Raw genomic sequence first — 19379 nt, 5'->3', positions numbered from 1 at the left:
AACCCCATCTACCCACCTACAACCTTCAGGCTGAGTTCATCACCTGTCACCAATAGAGTGATCAATCATGCCTACATAATGTAGCACCCTGTAAACCCAAAAGAATGCAGCTAAGGGAGCTCCCCCATTGTGAAGAAAAATGTATCATGTACATGCACAGTGGTATTCCCCAACTCCATGGCCTTCCAGACCTCACACACAGCTCTTTGTCTGTCTGTTCATAGGCACCCTTTTAAATCTATACTATTCATGTGTAATGCACTAAACAAACAAAAAATGTATAATAAATATAAGTAAGTAAGGGTGTTTCCCTACATTCTGCCAGCAATTCTCACAACTTAACAGACCCTGAGAAGAGAGTGGTAGGCTCCGGAATGCAGCCCAGAACCTGCAACTGGCATTAAAGGGGATAGGTAGCCTTGTAGCACTCAGCCCTTAGCCTGCAGGATCTGAAACTGTCTCCCAGCAGCCTGGCACCAGCTGATGTATGCTGGAGATGCTAGCAGCAGAATTTTGCATTGAGTTGGTGTGAGATACTGGGAAAAGCACTTCCATTTGTTTTTCCTAGTTTCCCAAACAGATGACATGAAATGGAAAGGCAAAGAGAGTGGTGGCAGCCTGCCCTTACCGGCCAGGTGCTGTGTGCCTAGCTCTGTGCTGAAACCTGCTAACCTGCTTCCTGCTGGCAGGAGGAAACCAGCACAGACAGGCCAAGTAATGCTGAGGGAGCCACAGCAAGAAGGATGAGCAGAGTCTGGCTTCACAGCTACACAATTCCCTTACCAAATTCCCACAGCTGGCTTGTCTTCCAAAGAATATTTTACATACGGGCATAAGTATGTGAACACACAAACAAAACTCATCTGTGATACAGAAAATCTCTAAGGACAGGAGGTACAGGCAAGGAGGCACTTGCTTTTCATTTCACATCCCCTTTGACGGAATTTGCTTTTGCTGTTGGTGCTGTTTTGTTGTTTTTGGCTTCTGTAGCAGGGTCTCACTTTGTAGGCCAGGCTGGTCTTGAATTCATAATTTTCCTGCCTCTGCCTCCAGAGTTCTGGATTATAGCTTGTGTAACCAAACACAGCTTAAAACTAGATTTAAAAAAAACAACAAAAAAACAAAAAAAAAAAAAACCTGTCCATGCATTATTTTTCTTCCTTGCTCTTTAAATAAATTATCCCTTTGGAATTCATGCCTTCTGTGGCTTCCTTCTATTTTCCCTTTAGCATCTGCTGTTCAATTAACACCTGTGTAAGGGAACACTCAAGGGAAACAGAGATGCCAACCAGCCCGCCAGAGTGATGTCTTAAACCCTGGGAAGGAAGAAAGCTTAAAAATGCGGAACGTGCGGCTCACAACAACATAACTTCCGAAATTTCCTGAGTGCTCAAAAAAAGAGTTGTAGAAATGCTTACCTTTTAACTTCAAACTATTTTCCAGTGTTATAAAATTTTCATAGAAGATGAAATATATCTGAGAGTAGTTCGTCTCAAAAAACTGCTTCAGATCGTTTGCATCCACATTATCTGAAAAAGAAGTTTGCATTTGCAACATTATTAGAATTCATAAACATTTTCAAAAATGAAAGAAAATAAAGCTAGTCTTACTCCCTTATGAGACAAAACAAAGCAATATTCTCATTTGTTTATTCACCTAAGAGAGTTCTGAACTGCACTGGGACACCACTCCACACACAAAGGTGCAGGAACCTGTAAGGCCCACCCAAGAAGGCCAGAACTGATGAGGGAACAACACTCACAGACCAGGTAAAATGCTGGAGGAAGTGGATGGGTCTAAGAGCTTTCTTTGGGGGAAAAAAGACATGGAGACCCTTGGAAAAGCAGCTTGGACAGAGGCCTCTAGCTCTGTGGACTTGTGAAAAGCAACTGGTGGAGGTCTTACACAGACATCAACCTCTCCTTCTCCACTGCCACAGTCTTCTAGGCACGGAAACAAAGCAGTCCATGTGACCTAGCAGGCACTCCCAACACATCCCTGCAGCCCCACGTCTCCTTCTGGTGCCCAGGTGCCCTGCCTTCACTCCCCATCAATACTGTGCATCCTGCGTTCCTATTGTGCCACAGAGCTTTGCTGTGATCAGGAACTACAAGCCAGAGAGACAGATACACAGTTACCATTTCCACTGGGGTTCTTTCTTCCCAGAGGCCTGATTAGCCCAGGCAAAAAACTTCACACTGGGGAGCAGAGCCAGCTGTCCACTTTCAACAAACCTCTGTCCCTTTCTCTAAGCTAGCAATGTTGTTTGCAACATTTACAAGATTGTGACTACTGGAGTTAATGCTTTAGAATTAATTATACATCTAAGGGAAATTAGAAACTGTCAAAATTCTAAAGATTACTCAAGAAAAGAAACGGATGTTGTCATTCGCTCTGTAACAGAATAGGTCCCCTGTGTTTGCAGTCCTAACTAATACTGTAATCCATATGGCAAACTCACTGCAATACCCAAGTCCAGACAGCTCACAGTAACACAGAGCATGAATCTACAGAACTGACTTCCTTTGGTTACCATATAAACTCCTTTTGTGCAAAAATCTTTATAAGTTCTTTAGCATAACGCATGTAAAATCTTTATTTTTTAATATATATTTATTATTTATACAGTATTCTGCCTGTATGTATGCTTGAGAACCAGAAGAGGGCACCAGCTCTCACTGCTGGGAATTGAACTCAGAACCTTTGGAAGAACAGCCAGTGTTCTTAACCTCTGAGCCATCTCTCCAGCCCCCTAAGATGTTTATTAAACTCACATGATCTGTCAATTTCATATTATTTTTACAGCCCAAAATAGAACACCATCAAATGGAAGAGATTCCTAGTAGCTGCAAATTTTACCTGGGTGAAAACAGGCAACAGTGAAACTAGTATTATCAGCCCACATCTACACTACCCTTCTTTTGTCCGTGTACTTACTTACTTGTTTGTTTATTGATTGATTTATTACCCAGGCTGGCCTGCAAATCTCTATAGAGTGGAGAATGACACTGAATTTCTGGTCCTCCTGCTTCCACCCCTCCAGGGTCATCTGGCTTTATGTGGTACTAGCGACTGAATTCAGTCTCACACATGCTAAGCAACCGTTCTACCAACCAAACTACATCCTTCTCCCTGACTACTATCATTCTTAGGAGCAACACAGTCTTTCCTGGAATCCTTAATAGCCTTATAATCTGCCTGTTGCAACATGACATTTGTGTACTGATGGCCCCAAGATTTCCTGCTTGTAGGTATACAAGTGGTACTCAAGATTTTTGTAGTATTTCTTTTATTCAATTGATTTAAGAAAATATTAACGAGCCACTGTTCTAGATTCAAGAGTATAGTGATGTATGAGTAGGACTGTAGGCTCTTTGAGGGTAGGACCTGTTTCTAACAGAGAAGACCTAATTCTGTCAGGAATCCATCATGACCTGAGGAATGAAGCAGTATGACATGTCCCGGTACAGAGGAGAAACTGGGGCAACATCACACAGGGGAGGTATAGACAGCCTGGCAGGAAGGACTGTGTGTTTTAACTACAGTTCAAACTTAACGGCAAACCTGCTATTCAATGTCCTTTCTGCAGAGGACTAAGCACAGCAACCCAGTCAACTAAAACACACCACTCCACTGTAAGTCTGTCTGCATCTCCACTGAACAATTATTGCTAATAACCACCTCCACTGCACAATACTGTCCCCCTCAGGCCATACACTTTACCCACTGTGACATCTTTACAGTCCTCAAAGTTCCCAAACATATTTTCCAATTGGATCCCATCAGGAACACTGGCTCAACTTCAGGTCACCCTACAGCTGGTTGGCCTCATCATTCAGAAATGAGATCACTCATTTATACCTCAGAGAAATCCACAAATGTTCCAAGCGTCACTCTACTTTTCATCCCATCTCCTGCCTTCTTCCTTGAAAGGGCTTCAGACTTAGGAAGCCTCGGGGAAACCAATAGCCCGTTAGTAGGGAGGTGGGTACAAACACACCAGTACAACTGAGAAAGCTTACTGGATGATCAGCAACTCTCATCAGTTGCCCCTGGTCACTCCAAGACATTAAAAATACCAGCAACCAGAATAAAGACAGGCCTCAAGAACTTTGAGGGACTTCCATACAGATCACAATACTTCCCTGAAGCCAAAAGCCAAGGTAAGCAGCCACCTCCTTCCTCAGCCACCCAGTCTTTCTTGTTGGTAAGAGTTTAAAGCTCTCACTAGCAGGACAAGTAGATGCCTTCAAGGTCATTCAACACAAAGTAAGCCAGGCATAACACTAGCAACACAGTTTATCCACACCAGCTCAGGAGCCCTCATCAAAGATAGCACTAAAATGGCCCAAAACCCAACCTATTCAGTTACATATGTATCATCTGTGACATTAGAACAGAAACTACATGGGGGCAGGAATTCCTGCATTGGTCACCGCTGCCCCTTCTACCCCAGGAAATGACCTGGAATTCAAGGTACCCATTTGTTAAGTGACTGAAAAAGTCTGAATATCAAATGTTTTACACATCTAGTACAAGATCCAGAGAATAAAGAGTAAAGATAGGTCTTAGAAGAGGCGCTGGAGTTTGGCACACTGGAAAAAAAAATAGAATAAAACAAACTATTTTTAGCAAGACAAACTTTAAGAAGCATACAGACGCTAGACGAAGTGGCGCACACCTGTTATCTCAGTATTTCAGGAGGTAGAGGCAGGCAGATCTCTGTGAGTTCAAGGCCAGCCTAGTTTACAAAGCGAATCCAGGACAGCCAAGGCTACAAAGAGAAAGCCTGTCTTGAAAATGAAAAAAAAAAAAAAAAGGAAAAAAGTTAAAGAAAAGAAAAGAAAAGAAAGAAAACATAGAGGTATAAAGGAAGGGCTTGCTTAGGGCTGGAGGGACCACTATAACCACACACTTTCTTTTTATTGTTGGGTCTTTGGTTTGGGGTTTTTTTGTTTTGGTTTTGTTTGGTTTGGGTTTGGGTTTTTTGTTGTTTTCGTTTGTTTTTTTTCTAAGACAGGATTTCCCTGTGTAGCCTTGGCTATCCTGGATTCACTTTGTAGACCAGGCTGGCCTCTAACTCACAGAGATTAACAACCTGCATCTGCCTCCCTGTGGGCTGTGATTACAGGCATGTGACACCGCACCTGGCTAACCACACATTTTCTTTAGACAGGCTTCTTCAATTAATTCATTCACTTATTGTGCCCTATCAAAGCCAAGGAACACTCTACCAAGTACTTAGAAATTAAAAGCCGAGAACATCAAGATGTACAGTGAGCATAAACAACAGACAGAGTGCTAGGTTAAAGCCCAGGCTGGGCACGAAAGCAAGGAATAAGTAACACAACAAAGGCAGCTTTGGGATATTAATAATGCATATATTTAAAGTTTGCTTTATGCTTTACAAGGTATTTCATGAGATATGATCGTCTACCGTCCCTACAACCCTGAGAAGCAGATGGAGCAGTGTGTGGGGTAAGGAGCACACCTAAATGATCATTTCCTTCCACCTGTCTAAATAACAAGTTAGAAGGGTAGGGCCTGGTAGAATTCCTGCATGAGCATCCGACTTCAAATCAGAACTGGAAGGCAGATCAGGAATTTAGAAGAAATAAACGAGCTCTGGAGATGTACAGAAAAGCCACAAGAAAAAGAACAGGAGGTGCTCAAACAAAGAAGGCAGAGCGGAGTGAGCAACAGTCAGCAAGAGTGGGGGCAGCATGACGGTCCTTAGCCTCAGGGTCTGCTGAGAAAAGGGAGGAGGAAGGAGCGAGAGGACTGAGCTAGGAGGGAGCCCTTTCTGCTCCTCCGTGTCTGACAGGGACACTAGCATGCTTTCCAGCATATTACCATCATACAACTCAGGCAGATACTTCAAAAAAGCCACAGGGAGGCAAATGTCACACAGCCCAGCACAGCTTGAGGTCATTCCTAAATTTCTGAAGTAACCCTTAATTACTCATTCTCCTTCGCCACCAGCAGCCAGTAAACTGCATTACTTTCCCATTATCTCTCAAAGATCATCTATATTGCTCTCCAAACTCTGTCTTTTGTGCTCCTTTGCTACTAAACCTTATACTCAAAACTCTTTCTCCACTTCTAGCTGGAAGTCAACAGCAAAGGCTAAGGACAAAACCTCTGGAGCAGACAGTGTGCTCAAGCGCAGAAGTTACAAGGTCTAATGCGATAAACACTGTTCCTCAATTTCATCTGAAAAAAATGGGGCTAACAATGGTCGCTAATACTGCAGGGCTACAGTGATGAGAAAATAGGCATATGCTGAGTGCTTGTAGAACATTAGTGCTTAGAACATTAGTGCTTGTAGAACATCATATAAATGCCAGTTGTTTTTTTTATAATCATTGAGCTCCTGGCAAAGCTCTCTCACCAAGAAGAAATAACACAACCTCGCCTATGTATGAAGCCAATCAAATTCAATGACTCAGAAATTCATACACTTAATGAGACCATCCCATATTAAATAGTACTTAATTCCAAGACGACAGTCAATACTGTCAACAAGCATACCCCTGAAACAGGCCAGTTCTCCCTCCAGCTCCTTCTACACATAATACTTTTTAATGGCACTTCTATCACTGCTTAGTTAGAAGGGTCATGTCATAGCTTCCGGAGAACCTGCTTGAGCAGATCCCTATAGTACCAAATGAAGGAAAGCCTTTAGCCCACTCAGGAGTCCCTGCTGGACTCAAGAGCAGAGGAGGAAGCTCAAGCCCAGCTCTCTATGAGAAAGAGACCTTCAGCCTCCTTTACTCACATCCCAAAACTAAACGCCACCTAGTCTGGACACATATCTCTCTATCCAATTCCCTAGAGAATTACTGAAGGCCAGACAATCAAAACCATAGACTTGCAAACAGTGAAAAAAGACAAGTGAAGAATTCAAGGTGACTTAACAAAACACACAATCAAACTAGAGGCCAGGGAGGTGACTCAGTGAGCAATCCTAAGGACCAAGTTCAGATCCCTGGCACCTTACGTTACGCAAAAGCCAAATGCAGCGAACACCTGTAACTGCACTTTCAGGTGGAGGCAGTCAGATCTGGGGCTTGCTGGCTAGCCAGTCTAGCTGCAACAGCAAGCTCCAGTTTAAGTGAGAAACCCCAACTCAAGAAAACGGAAAGCAGTGGGAAAAAACACCAAATGTCAAAAGGGTTCACATACAATACACCTCATGCATACACAAACACAGAGAGAGAGAGACAGAGAGAGAACAAGAAAAATAATGAACGATAAACTAGGCAGACACAAGGCTGAAAAGTTGGTCAGAAGTGTATGTCACCAGTGATAATCCTAGTACAATTAGCTTCGTTGGTCAATATTAGCCTTAGAGGCCAATATGCTTCTGATTCCACGTTTAAGTAGTTGCCTAGGTTGGTCCCCTTTTCTTCACGATGTAAAGATGCCATGCACTATTCATTCCCCAAGATGCACCTATAGATTCTGCCCATTCAAAGTGCTTCCAGGCTAACCTCCTGACTTGCTTCAGTGAGTGCGTGTACAACATAGTACTGGCTAGGAAGGCTAAGGTAGTGTTGATGGAAGAGAACTGAGAAAGCACAGGAGCACTGCTGGACCCAACCCAAGAAGCAGACAATCTGCAGTCAGAAGCAGACCCCCCCCCAGGCAGTACAGGCCCAACATCAGGAGGGTGGAAAGTAAATGCTTGTTGATGCCGTGCCCCTGGGAGCTGCAGAGGTCAGAGCGGGTTGTTATGAAACACTGTGGAACTATTAATGCAGAAGAGGGTGAGTGCAAAACAGCTTCACTAAGGCGAGGGCCAGAGAACTACATCAGGTGGCCCCAAGTACATGGTCGCCTGCGGTAGAGAAGAGTAGGGAAACTCACCCAAATAACACGGCTGCACCTTGACACAAACTTTCTGTCAACAGTGACCTGTTCTAGCCTGAGTTAGGGAGGGACTCCTCGTGACATCAACCGGCACTTCTGAGAACCGCCTGTGCATGCTGTAAAGTGCTGTAAAGTGCTAGCATGGGTAAACACCAGGAGCTTCTTTAAGAGAGGCAGCAGACTCGCTACCAGGAGGCTTTTCCAGACTCAGCAGCTTAGCCGTCATAGAACAGAAGGTGTCCAAGGAATGACTGCATTTCCATGGCCAATCAACAAACACATTTAAGTTACTACTATTATAAAAGAAATCCAGCCCTGAAAATGACTTTATATGAAGACTCTTAAAATACTTTCTCTACTAGCTGAGAGTGGTGGATGATGCCTACAACAGCAGCATTTAGGAAGAGGTGGCAGGAGGACAGCCACAAGTTCAAGGCCAGGATGAAATGCATAGTGAATTCCAGGCCAGTCTGGGATACAAATTGAGACTGTCTCAAAGCCAAAAATATAACAGTAAAGAGTATATGTTTTCTGTATCATCTGTGTATAAACACAAAACACTTATGTGTGTAGAAATATAAATTTATGCAATGGAAAGCAAGTCAGATTTGGACTCTGAGCCTAGAGTGATCAAGGCCTAAAACAGATGTGGTCAAGTCTCTGGGGGAACACCCCATACAAGAGGAACTAGAGACAGAAGCATAGCCCTTTATCTAAGCTGTTATTCCCCCCAAGTCAGCTAGTAGTAGGGGACTCCAGCCTGGCTCCACACCTGCTAGGTTCAGGCATGCATCCTGCCTGCATGCCTCAGTTTCCAGACAGTTTAGTGTCTGGGCACCTAAGGGATAGGCATTAAATTATCAGCCAGCAGAACTTAGATATAGGGAAAGAGTTGATAAACTTAATTCCCCTTCTGTGGAAGAGACAAAGATATTCTTGAAGATCACAGCAAACAAGAAAGTGATTTATTTTTAAAATAAGAGCCAAACTTTTTACAACAGTGGTCAAAAGATTCCCAAGTAAGAAGACAGAAGACAGGATGAGGGCTTCTATCCTAAATACAAAAAAAGTCCACAGCCATACCATCCCAATTATGCTCAATCTCATCTAAGTACAAAATAAATTAATAAGACTCTACCGCTATTAACTTCTAATTATCTTCAAAATAACAGCAACATAAGCATATGTTCATCCCATAAACTACTGTCAATATTCATTTAATAAAATTAGCCCATATCTATATGTCATCTATTAAGTCTGAGATATTAGAAAGAAATCTAGTCAGAAAGATGTTCAACAGAAAAGCTTCTAAGTTTGTTACTATATGATTACTCTTAATAAGTAAAACGCTTGATAATTAGGATGATGGAATACCACCACACTTATTTACAAAGAGTTATTTATACCTGCTAGGTCCAGCAGTCGTGTGTGGAGGTCAAGGAATAACCTTGATTGTTAGTCCTTGCCTTCTGCTTTGTTTGAGACAGGGTCTCTTGGTTGTTCACTGATGCCTACCCCAGGATAGCTGGCCTGTAAGCTTCCAGGGACTATCTGTAGCCAGCCAAGGTTATATAGTGAGACCCTGTTCCAAAAATAAAACAAAATATCTCTTCTGAGCTACCAATTTCCTTTATCCCTCAAAGTAACTAAAACACAAGGATCACACAAAGTTCTGATTACAATAGTTCCAAAGAATTTCAAAAAGAAAACCAACATATACAGGTCTGTCAATGGCCCACGACTCCCACAGATTCAGCCTGAGCTAAGCATACAAGGAAGTCCAAATCTGGCCCAAACTCTTGTTTTTATTCTGGTTTCTGTCCCACAAATCCAAACACCAACAGCAAGTTCCTGAGTTGCTGGCATCAAAGTCAGATAAATAACAAAGCCCATCTTTCAAATTTACTCTGCTCTGCATCTTAGCCCTCCCTACTGTTTCTCATCTATTTCCCTGCAATCTTTTTCAGTCTCACACACTTAACACAATTTCTATGAAGCTTTAAGAACCAGAAGACCAAATTCTGTTTCAAAAAGATGCTTTGTAACACATGAGACTTATTTCAGCAAAATCCTCAAGCAGCACAAGACTTCCAACCTCATCCACTTTTAGGCACTAGATATATTTGATATGCAATTACTTCCCAAGTCATTCAGATATTAACTAATAATGTACTCAAGATAATTCTGTCTCCTCTCTTAATCCCCTCCACCCACTGAGGCAGGAGGAGTGCCTGTTTATTTGTGAGACATTCCCTCTCCCTTACTTGACTACCATAAACTGCCTAAGAAACCTTAAGGCTGCAATCAGGAGCAGTAATTCAGACCACTCCCAACACTTCCTCAGGTTTGTATTCATCTCTTGAGAAGCCCAGGCTTCTCACATGACCCTCATCTTAGACACCAACACCATACAACTCTGCATAGCACCAAATCTCACCCCAAGTCCCTACCACAGCCCACCTACACACCCTATCCAGTACCTCAACAAATGTCTCTTCTCCCACATTTCTAACAGGGCTCTTCCCCTCTGCTCTGTCTGAAACTGTGGCAAGCCCTAAGAGCACTCCCCTACAGTCACCGGGTGAGGCTTGTGCCTTCCTCCTACACTCATGTCACCTGGCGCAATGAAGTGTGGCACTACAAACACAAACCTGGAATCCCAACACCACATACACACCCCACAGTTTCTAGGCCATTCTGGTCCTTCTCTTTTCACATATATACAAGCTCCTTTGCTGCTCATGACACCATCTATCACAGACCAATGACTTTCTGACCCCCAGCTGGAGGGCTACTGTCTCTTACTCTTCAGTACACTTTCCAAAGACTGTAGGGCCTGTCTCCCTGTCTTCATTGCGGTGATGTCAACTTTTACATGGATGATGCCCGGCTTCCTCATCCCTTATGAAGGTGTCAGGCACTCCACCTCTACCACCCACACCCACAGCCAGAGCCTAGACCTGGTGCTAACTACCTACCTTCTAAGCCTCAGTGTCAAGTGATTCATTCTCCTACTCCCTGCCACTTCCTATCTTTCCTGCCCACTCAACCCTAATCCCAACAACTCTTAAACACTACTGGGCCCATGAATCAAATCTCAAATCCACCATCTTGTCACTATCCATGTTGTACTCAAGTCCTCATTTCCTTCGTTCCCAATTTAGTATCCATGGCTCATCTTTTAATTTTTTTAATCATACTTTTATTTACTGGGTGAAAGCACTTACATGTTGGTAGCATAAAAAAATGGAAGTCAGAGGACAACTTGCAGGAGTTGGTTCTCTCCTTCTATCATGTGGGTCCCTTTGCCTATTGAGCCTTCTCGCCAGTCTCACCCATCTTTTTAATCAACCCTTTCACTGTCCCTCAGCCTTCCATCCTTTTGTTCTTCCTTCACAGTCACTCAACATAATCCTAATCTGCTTCATCCTTGGTTCAATGAATGCTAGGCACCAAAGCTTTTGTTTGTTTGTTTGTTTGTTTGTTTGTTTGTTGTTTTTGTTTTTTGTGTAGGGTTTCTCTGTGTAGCCGTGGCTGTCCTGGACTCACTTTGTAGACCAGGCTGGCCTCAAACTCAAAGAGATCTTCCTGCCTCTGCCTCCCAATGTGCTGAGACTATAAGCGTACACCACAACACCAAGCTATTTTTTTGAGAGGGGGAGTTCGAGAAAGGATTTCTCTGTGTAGCCTTGGCTGTTCTGGACTCGCTTTGTAGACTAGACTTACCTCGACCTCACAGATCCGCCTGCCTCTGCCTCTGAGTGTTGGGACTACAGGCATGCGCCACCACGCCTGAGGGCACATAAGCTTTTTTAAAATTTTAAAAAAATTTTTACCAAGGGGGTGCAGAAATGGCTCAGAGGTTAAAAGCAATTGTTGTTCTTGCACAGAACCAGAATTTGGTTCCTAGCACCCAGACTGACTGACTCACACCTCCTATAACTCCAGCTCTATGAGCTATGACTCCTTCTGGCCTCTACAGGGACGTGCACACACACATACAACACACACATAAACATTAAACAAAACAAATTAAAAATTAACACATATAAAAGAATAAGTTCTGCACATGTGATTTATGACGCATAGTAACAAAACAAGCACTTTAGACCACACACTGAATGAAGACACCCAGCATAACCAGGCTTCTGCTGCCATGCGCTAAGGAGCTTGTCACTGTTAATACAATGGACAATGTTTCGGTTTGGTTTTTTTTTCTTTTTTATTTATTTTTTTATTTATTACAATTTATTCACTTTGTATCCCAGCTGTAGCCCCCTCCCTCGTCCCCTCCCAATCCTACCCTCCTTTCTTCTTCTCTTTCCATGCCCCTCCCCCAGTCAACTGATGGGGGAGGTCCTCCTCCCCTTCCATCTGACTATCAGGTCTCCTATCAGGTCTCCTCAGGACTGGCTGCATTGTCTTCCTCCGTAGCCTGGTAAAGCTGCACCCCCTAAGGGAGAGATAATCAAAATGCCAGCCAATGAGGCAGCCCCTGTTCCCCTTACTTGGGTACCCACTTGGAGACTGAGCTGCCATGGGCTACATCTGTGCAGGAGTTCTAAGCTATCTCCATTCATGGTTCGTAGTACGAGTGTCACTATCAGAAAAGACCCTTGGGCCCAGTTTATTTTGGTTCTGTTGCTCTCCTTGTGGAACTCCTGTCCACTCCAGGTATTTCTATCTCCCCTTCTTTCATAAGATTCTCTGCACTCTGCCCAAAGTTTGGCTATAAGTCTCAGTATCTGCTTTAATACCCTGCTGGGTAGACTCTTTCAGAGGCCCTCTGTGGTGGCTCCTGTCTTATTCTCAGTTTTCTTCCTCTTCCAATGTCTATCCCATTTGCCTTTCTGAATGAGGATTGATCATCTTACCCAGGGTCCTCCTTCCTGCTTAGCTTCTTTTGGTGTACAGATTTTAGAATGATTATCCTGTATTATATGTCTAATATCCACTTCTAAGTGAGTAGATTCCATGTGTGTCTTTCTGTTTCTGGGATACCTCACTCAGGATGATCTTTTCTAGTTCCCACCATTTGCCTGCAAATATCATGATTTCCTTGTTTTTCACTGCTGAGTAGTATTCCATTGTATAGATGTACCACAATTTCTGTATCCATTCCTCAGTTGAGGGACATCTCAGTTGTTTCCAGATTCTGAGTATTACAAATAAAGCTGCTGTGAACACGGTTGAGCAAATGTCCTTGTTGTATACTTGAGCATCTTCTGAATATATGACTAGGAGTGGTAGAGCTGGATCTTGAGGTAGCACTATTCCTAATTTTCTGAGAAAGTGCCAGACTAATTTCCAAAGTGGTTCAGTAAATTTACATTCCTACTAGCAAAGAAGAAGAGTTTCCCTTTCTCCACATCCTTTCCAGCATGTGTTGTCACTTGAGTTTTTGATCTTAGCCATTCTGATAGGTGTAAGGTGAAATCTCAGGGTCGTTTTGATTTGCGTTTCCCTGATGACTAAGGACGCTGAACATTTCTTTAAGTGTTTCTCTGTCATTCGATATTCCTCTATTGGGAATTCTCTGTTTAGCTCTGTACCCCATTTTTTAATTGGATTACTTGATTTGTTGGTGTTTAACTTTTTGAGTTCTTTATATATTCTGGATATTAGCCCTCTGTCAGATATAGAGTTGGTGAAGATCCTTTCCCAGTCTGTAGGCTGTCGTTTTGTTCTGATGACAGTGTCCTTGGCTTTACAGAAGCTTTTCAGTTTCATGAGGTCCCATTTCTTATAGCCTGTGCTATTGGTGTTCTGCTCAGGAAGTTGTCTCCTGTACCAGTGAGTTTAAGGCTCTTCCCCACTTTTTCTTCTAACAAACAACATAAAGTACCTTGGTGTGACTCTAACCAAGCAAGTGAAAGACCTGTTTGAAAAAAACTTTAAGTCTCTGAAGAAAGAAATTGAAGACATCAGAAGATGGAAAGATCCCCCATGCTCCTGGATCGGTAGGATTAACATAGTGAAAATGGCCATTCTATCAAAAGCAATCTACATATTCAATGCAATTCCCATCAAAATACCAACACAATTCTTTACAGAACTTGAAAGAACAATTGTCAATTTCAGATGGAAAAACAAAAACCCAGAATTGCTAAAACAATCCTGTACAACAATAGATCATCTGGAGGTATCTCCATCCCTGATCTCAAGCTGCACTACAGAGCAATAGTAATAAAAACTGCACGGTACTGGCAAAAAAAAAAAAAAAAAAAAAAAAACAGAATGGTGGATCAAATCAAACAGAAGACCCAGAAATAAACCTACACACCTACAGATACTTGATTTTTGACAAAGAAGCCAAAACTATATAATGAAAAAAAGATACCATCTTCAACAAATGGTGCTGGTTTAACTGGATGTCTACACGTAGCAAATAGACCTATATATATCACCCTGCACAAAACTGAAGTCCAAGTGGAACAAAGACTGCAACATAAAACCAGACACACTAAATCTGTTACAATGGACAATGTTAAGCACTCTCAAGGCCAAGAGAAAATAAACACGTACCCTGTGCCCACTTCTACTACTTGGCCATCGAAAGGAATGAAGACTTGCTGGGACCAAAACTACACAATACATAGTCTTATTTGTTGGAAATAAACGTATCTTTTGGCTTCTTTGAGAGTCCTGTTTCTTACATATATTACAGTCGTATTTTACTGTTATCCTAGTTACATTCTAATTACACTATTTAAATTTTTTTAACTTCTCCCGTATGTATGTATGTATGTATGTGTTCAAAAACTTGTCATAAATTGGCAATTCATTTCCATAAGGATTCCCCACAGCACTTCAGACAAAAATGTTAGAGCTGCCTGGAACAGACACTACTGGTTCTCCCCAGTTCCCTCACCCCACCCCCACAAACAGCCCCTCACCCTTCCTAACAGAGTTGGTTTACTCAGGGATAATCCCTCACAGAGCTATACCCACTGGGTATCCTTCACTGACCTATACCCCACCCATAGGTAGTGAGCCTGATGTAACTGAGCCAATTATGATGGCAACATAACCCTTGCCAGTGACTACCATGGGGCAAAGCCTATGACACAGTACGGATCCATTTAAACTGGAGAAGTCTGATAGAGGTACCAGGGAAATACTCATGGTTCTTAAAGGGACAGAGAGAGAAACGGCTTTTCTCTGCCTCTGGCTAGCATGGATATCATTCCATCTGGGTGTATTTCGACACTTTGAACACAAATCTGCCTCAGTAAGGATGACACAGCAGAGAGGAAGGAAGTCTGGACAGTCAACACTGCAGAAAAGCTAGATTATCTCACTCTGGTTTGCCCTGCCTGAGGACCTCTTTATATAGAAAGGAAAACTCCTTTTATCCATTTATATTTAGTTTTCTCTTAGTTATAGCTAAAAAACATCCTTGCAGACAAACAGCTGAAATAAAATATGAAATAAATACTAGTACCAACTGAAAATCTCACAGAAACAAGGTGGTAGTGGTGTATACCTTTGTATCCCAGCACTCAGGAAACAGAGGCAAGTGGATCTCTTGAGTTTAAGGCCAGCCTGGTCTACAGAGCTAGTTCCAGGACAGCCTGGGCTACACAGAGAAACCCTGTCTCAACCACCATCTTGAAGAAAGAAAAAAGGAAGGAAGGAAGGGAGGGAGGGAAGGAAGGAAGGGAAGGAAGAGAAGGAAGGGAGGGAGAGAGGGAAGGAGGGAGGGAGGAAGGGAAGGAAGGGAAGGAAGAGAAGGAAGGGAAGGAAGGGAAGGAAAGAGAAAAAAGAAAGAGAAAGAAAAAAGAAAGAGAGAAAGAGAGAAAGAAAGAAAGAAAGAAAGAAAGAAAGAAAGAAAGAAAGAAAGAAAGAAAGAAAGAGAGAGAGAGAGAAAAGCTCACATAAATGTTAAGCCAATCATACTTGTGTACTGTTTTAATCTGGACTGGAGCCAGTTTATATCACAGGGGGAAGTTGGAGACAAAAGTAGAATAGATTAAATCAAGACCTAAAAGGTTACCTCTTGCCTACCACTCTCAACAAACAGCTAAGGAAACAGAAAAGTGGTGAAGAAGGCGGGGAAGGCCATCAAATAATTTCTGTGTCAAATAACTATTATTAATCATATAATAAAAGCCTACAAACAGCTCTGCATGGGGTGGCTCAATTAACCCTCAAGCAACAACAGAAGGCAGGCGCAGTCTTACTCTCTGTAAGGAAGAGGGGAAGAGAGTGCACTTCACTTCCACTCCTTCCCCACTGAGCTGGGCTCCCCACTGCTCAGTCGATGGAGTCCACACTTAGAAAAAGTGGTGGAAGACTGCAAGGAAGTACACCTAAAAAATGTTTCATTTTGCTTAACACACAAAAAAGTAAAGCAAACAAACAAAACAGAAGAGATATGGCATAAGCTACAAAAGAAAAAAAAAGCCTAAGAAGTAGCTTATTTTATCTTCCATTTTTGCGTTTCTATCAGTAGGTATATGTATGTATGAGTACTCCCATAGAATTGCAGCTGCACATGCACGTTGAGTACACGTTTGTGGACACCTGAAGTCATTCTCCACACTTGTCATCAAGGCGGGACCTCTCACTGAGACAGACTCAGTGATTCCCTGACTCTGGCTAGTGCAGCAAGCTAGGTTGCTCTGGGGATCCAATTCCTACTACTGCCCGCATTACATGTGACCCTATGACTACACAGCTTTTAAGTGGGACTGGATCTGAACTCCAGTCCTTGAACTGTGGAGCAAGTGCTTTATCCACTGAGTCAGCTCCCAGACTCCATATTTTAAAAGGGTGTCAGAGACAAGTGTGCAATCGAAATGACCTTCTTCCTGGACAGGTTAAAAGGGTGGCTTTTCTGTGAAATTAATTTAACAAAGATTTAAGAGGCCTTCCCCCAAAGGACTATCTTTATCTCTAGAAAAAAAAAATCATAATGATGTTCTTGCTCTGTCATCAGCCTAAATTAGTGACCTCTATTGTATTCCTTACACAAGTAAACAAAAAACCTTGTCTGGTCACTGGGAGCCACTCCTAGGAATACAGTCTGCTGACAGTGTGTAAGAGCATGAAAATCACAATCTACAGCAGGAGTGGACAGTTTTTGTTATTGAAGCTCAACAGAATACAATATGTAAGGATCATGTAAGTCTTCTGTCCTGGGATGAACAAATGTTTAAGGTGCTTTCATAAAAAACACAGCATTAGACTATGTATAATGCTAACTCATATAAAACCGATGTGTGTCTGTGTGTGTGTGTCTGTATGTGTGTGTGTGTATAGGTGCTTACAAGCACAACTGAAAGCAAGAGATATAGGAGAATACACACAAGCTAGACAGCAATGGATACCAGCAATGGATGAGGGACTGCAGAATTTTAAAAGACGTTTACACTCAAGCTCACTCATATTATTCAATTTTTCATAATAGGAATACAATATGTTAACCCCCCCCCAAAAAAAAAAAAAACTAAAAGAAAAAGGGCTTCTCAGCATTTTGTAAAGAAAAAAAAAATTTTCAAAGCTGGACTACTATAAAAGAAATTAGCAGCTATGCAGTCAGGACATTGGCTAGACTGTTCTCCAAACTTGAAGACATGACTTTTCAACTCTAAAGAAAAGTTAACGTAAATGATTCATAGACTAGTATCTTTATCAATTCTAAAAGCAGCAAATTACACAAATCCCCTGTCCAACATGTGCAGTGCGTTTAGGAATAGCACACACCTTACAAAGAATGCTCGGTAATGACCTAAACTGCTGAAAGAAGATATGTTGTGTTTAGGAAAGGCTATGTGCCTTTAACTCAGTAGAAAGAGCAGAAGACAGAACTGGGCAGCAAGAGACTGCTTGTGTCATATTCAAGAGCTTGCACTGAGTGGAAATAAGCAAACATGGACACCTTAGGATGAAAAAAAAAAAAGTGATGAAATTTCCAATCACACAAGCTTTCATTTACAAGATGTGGTAGCCTTAGACCATATGAGTCAACTTCTTACTCTGCCAGACAGAGACTATAAAGTGCTAATGAGATGGTCTAGGCTCAGAAATGACAGCTCTAGGAGTCTACCATAAGATCCTCTTCCTGTACCTAACCCCCTCTTGCCATCTGACTTTGAATTACTGTGCTACATGCCTGGAGACAACAATAAGGAGACTGAGGTGAGTGTGTAAGATATAGGACTTTAGACAGGACTCCAGCTCTCAAGCAGAGGAGCAGGCACTAGCCATTAAGCTGCTCTCTAAAGAGGGAGGCAAGCATTTATTGTTTTGCTGGGGTGAACTAACATTTTCTTTGGAGGATCCCAGGGGCTTAGGCTACTGCAGCTGCTGAAAGCATACTGTAGTGGTTTGAATAAAAATGGTCACCACAGGCTCACATTTGAATGTCTAGTCCCTAGCTGCCACGTGGGACTGTTTTGAGAAAAAGTAGGTGTGGCCTCAATGAAGGAGTTTTGTCACTGGTGTTGGTTGAGGTTTCAGAAACACACAAAGGCCCAATCTGTCTGCCTCCAACTTGCAGACAAGAAGTGCCTGCCTTCGGCCACACCCCTGCCATGATGGTCATGGACTCACCCTCTAAAACGGTAAGCAAGCCCCCAACGAAATGCTTTTATAAATTGCTTTAGTCATGATGTCTATTCACAGCAATAGAACAGTACTAAGACATGTACAAAAGTGGACAAAAGAAAACACACGCCATGCCCTCAGTGGTAAGCAAGCTGAGGGTCCAGGGACTTGTGTGCCCCTGTCTTCTTTGGTAAGCCCGGTCTCAACTACAGTCACTCATCTGAGAAAGCCACAAGGCAGTGACATTAATACAATTAATTTCACAATTAATACAATTAATACTAAACCAAGATCAAAGTTCTCAAAAGTCTTTTTATTAGGAAACACTCAAAATACAGAAAATGAGCTCAGCATTGGCAGAACACCCGCAATGGGCCTCCCACAGTGCCCACTACCTTTTGTCATCATTTCCGTAGCTGTGTCATTTCTATTCTGAGCACAGACATTTTCTGGGCTCAGTCTTTTTTCAGTGACTGGCCTGCCCCCTTTTCTTCCACGTATGCAGCGCTTTCTGGTGTGCTTGTTCTTTGCCTATTCCCGTTGCCAGTTCAGTCCGTCATGTGGGCTGAAGCACAGGTCCAGGGACTCGAGCTTTCCTGTTCCCTGGGCCACAGTGTTCCTCCTAGCTTGCATCCTCCTCATTGGTGCCTGACACTAAGGAAGGACACAAACTGTGTGCCCCCATCTTCCTCCACAAGTACATGTGCCACGGCTCCACACCACTCAGTTGGCCAACTGCAGCTCTTCCTCTGTTCTCTTCTCCAGCCACTGCCCAGCTTGGGACAAAGGATTTGACTCTTCATGAAGTAAACTGTGGTGGCTTGAATGAGATTTCCCGCTCCCACCCCCCACTTCTCAGACATTTGAATACTTGGTCCCCAATTGGTGACCCTGTTTGGGAACCCTCAGAAAGTATGTCCTTGCTGGAGAAAGTTCATCACTGGGGGTACGCTTCA

At 42.7% G+C, this 19379-nt stretch overlaps 1 protein-coding gene across 4 annotated transcripts in view; it reads right to left on the bottom strand.

The window, feature by feature from the left end:
- Positions 1-19379, bottom strand: part of Ralgapa2 (Ral GTPase activating protein catalytic subunit alpha 2) — a 269491-nt gene that overhangs the window by 236412 nt on the left and 13700 nt on the right. For all 4 annotated transcript variants that reach the window (XR_009591640.1, XM_060383131.1, XM_060383130.1 and 1 more), the window contains exon 2: positions 1419-1529. Coding sequence is in view for 3 of the 4 variants with exons in the window: in XM_060383131.1 (XP_060239114.1) it covers positions 1419-1529 (111 nt within the window). In the remaining variant the exon portion in view is untranslated. The remainder of the gene's footprint in view (positions 1-1418; positions 1530-19379) is intronic.

This window comes from Meriones unguiculatus, chromosome 4, assembly GCF_030254825.1.
Source record: "Meriones unguiculatus strain TT.TT164.6M chromosome 4, Bangor_MerUng_6.1, whole genome shotgun sequence".
Classification (NCBI taxonomy): domain Eukaryota; kingdom Metazoa; phylum Chordata; class Mammalia; order Rodentia; family Muridae; genus Meriones; species Meriones unguiculatus.
Note: the sequence above shows the minus strand (reverse complement) of the source record. Positions and strands in the feature narration are given on the sequence as shown.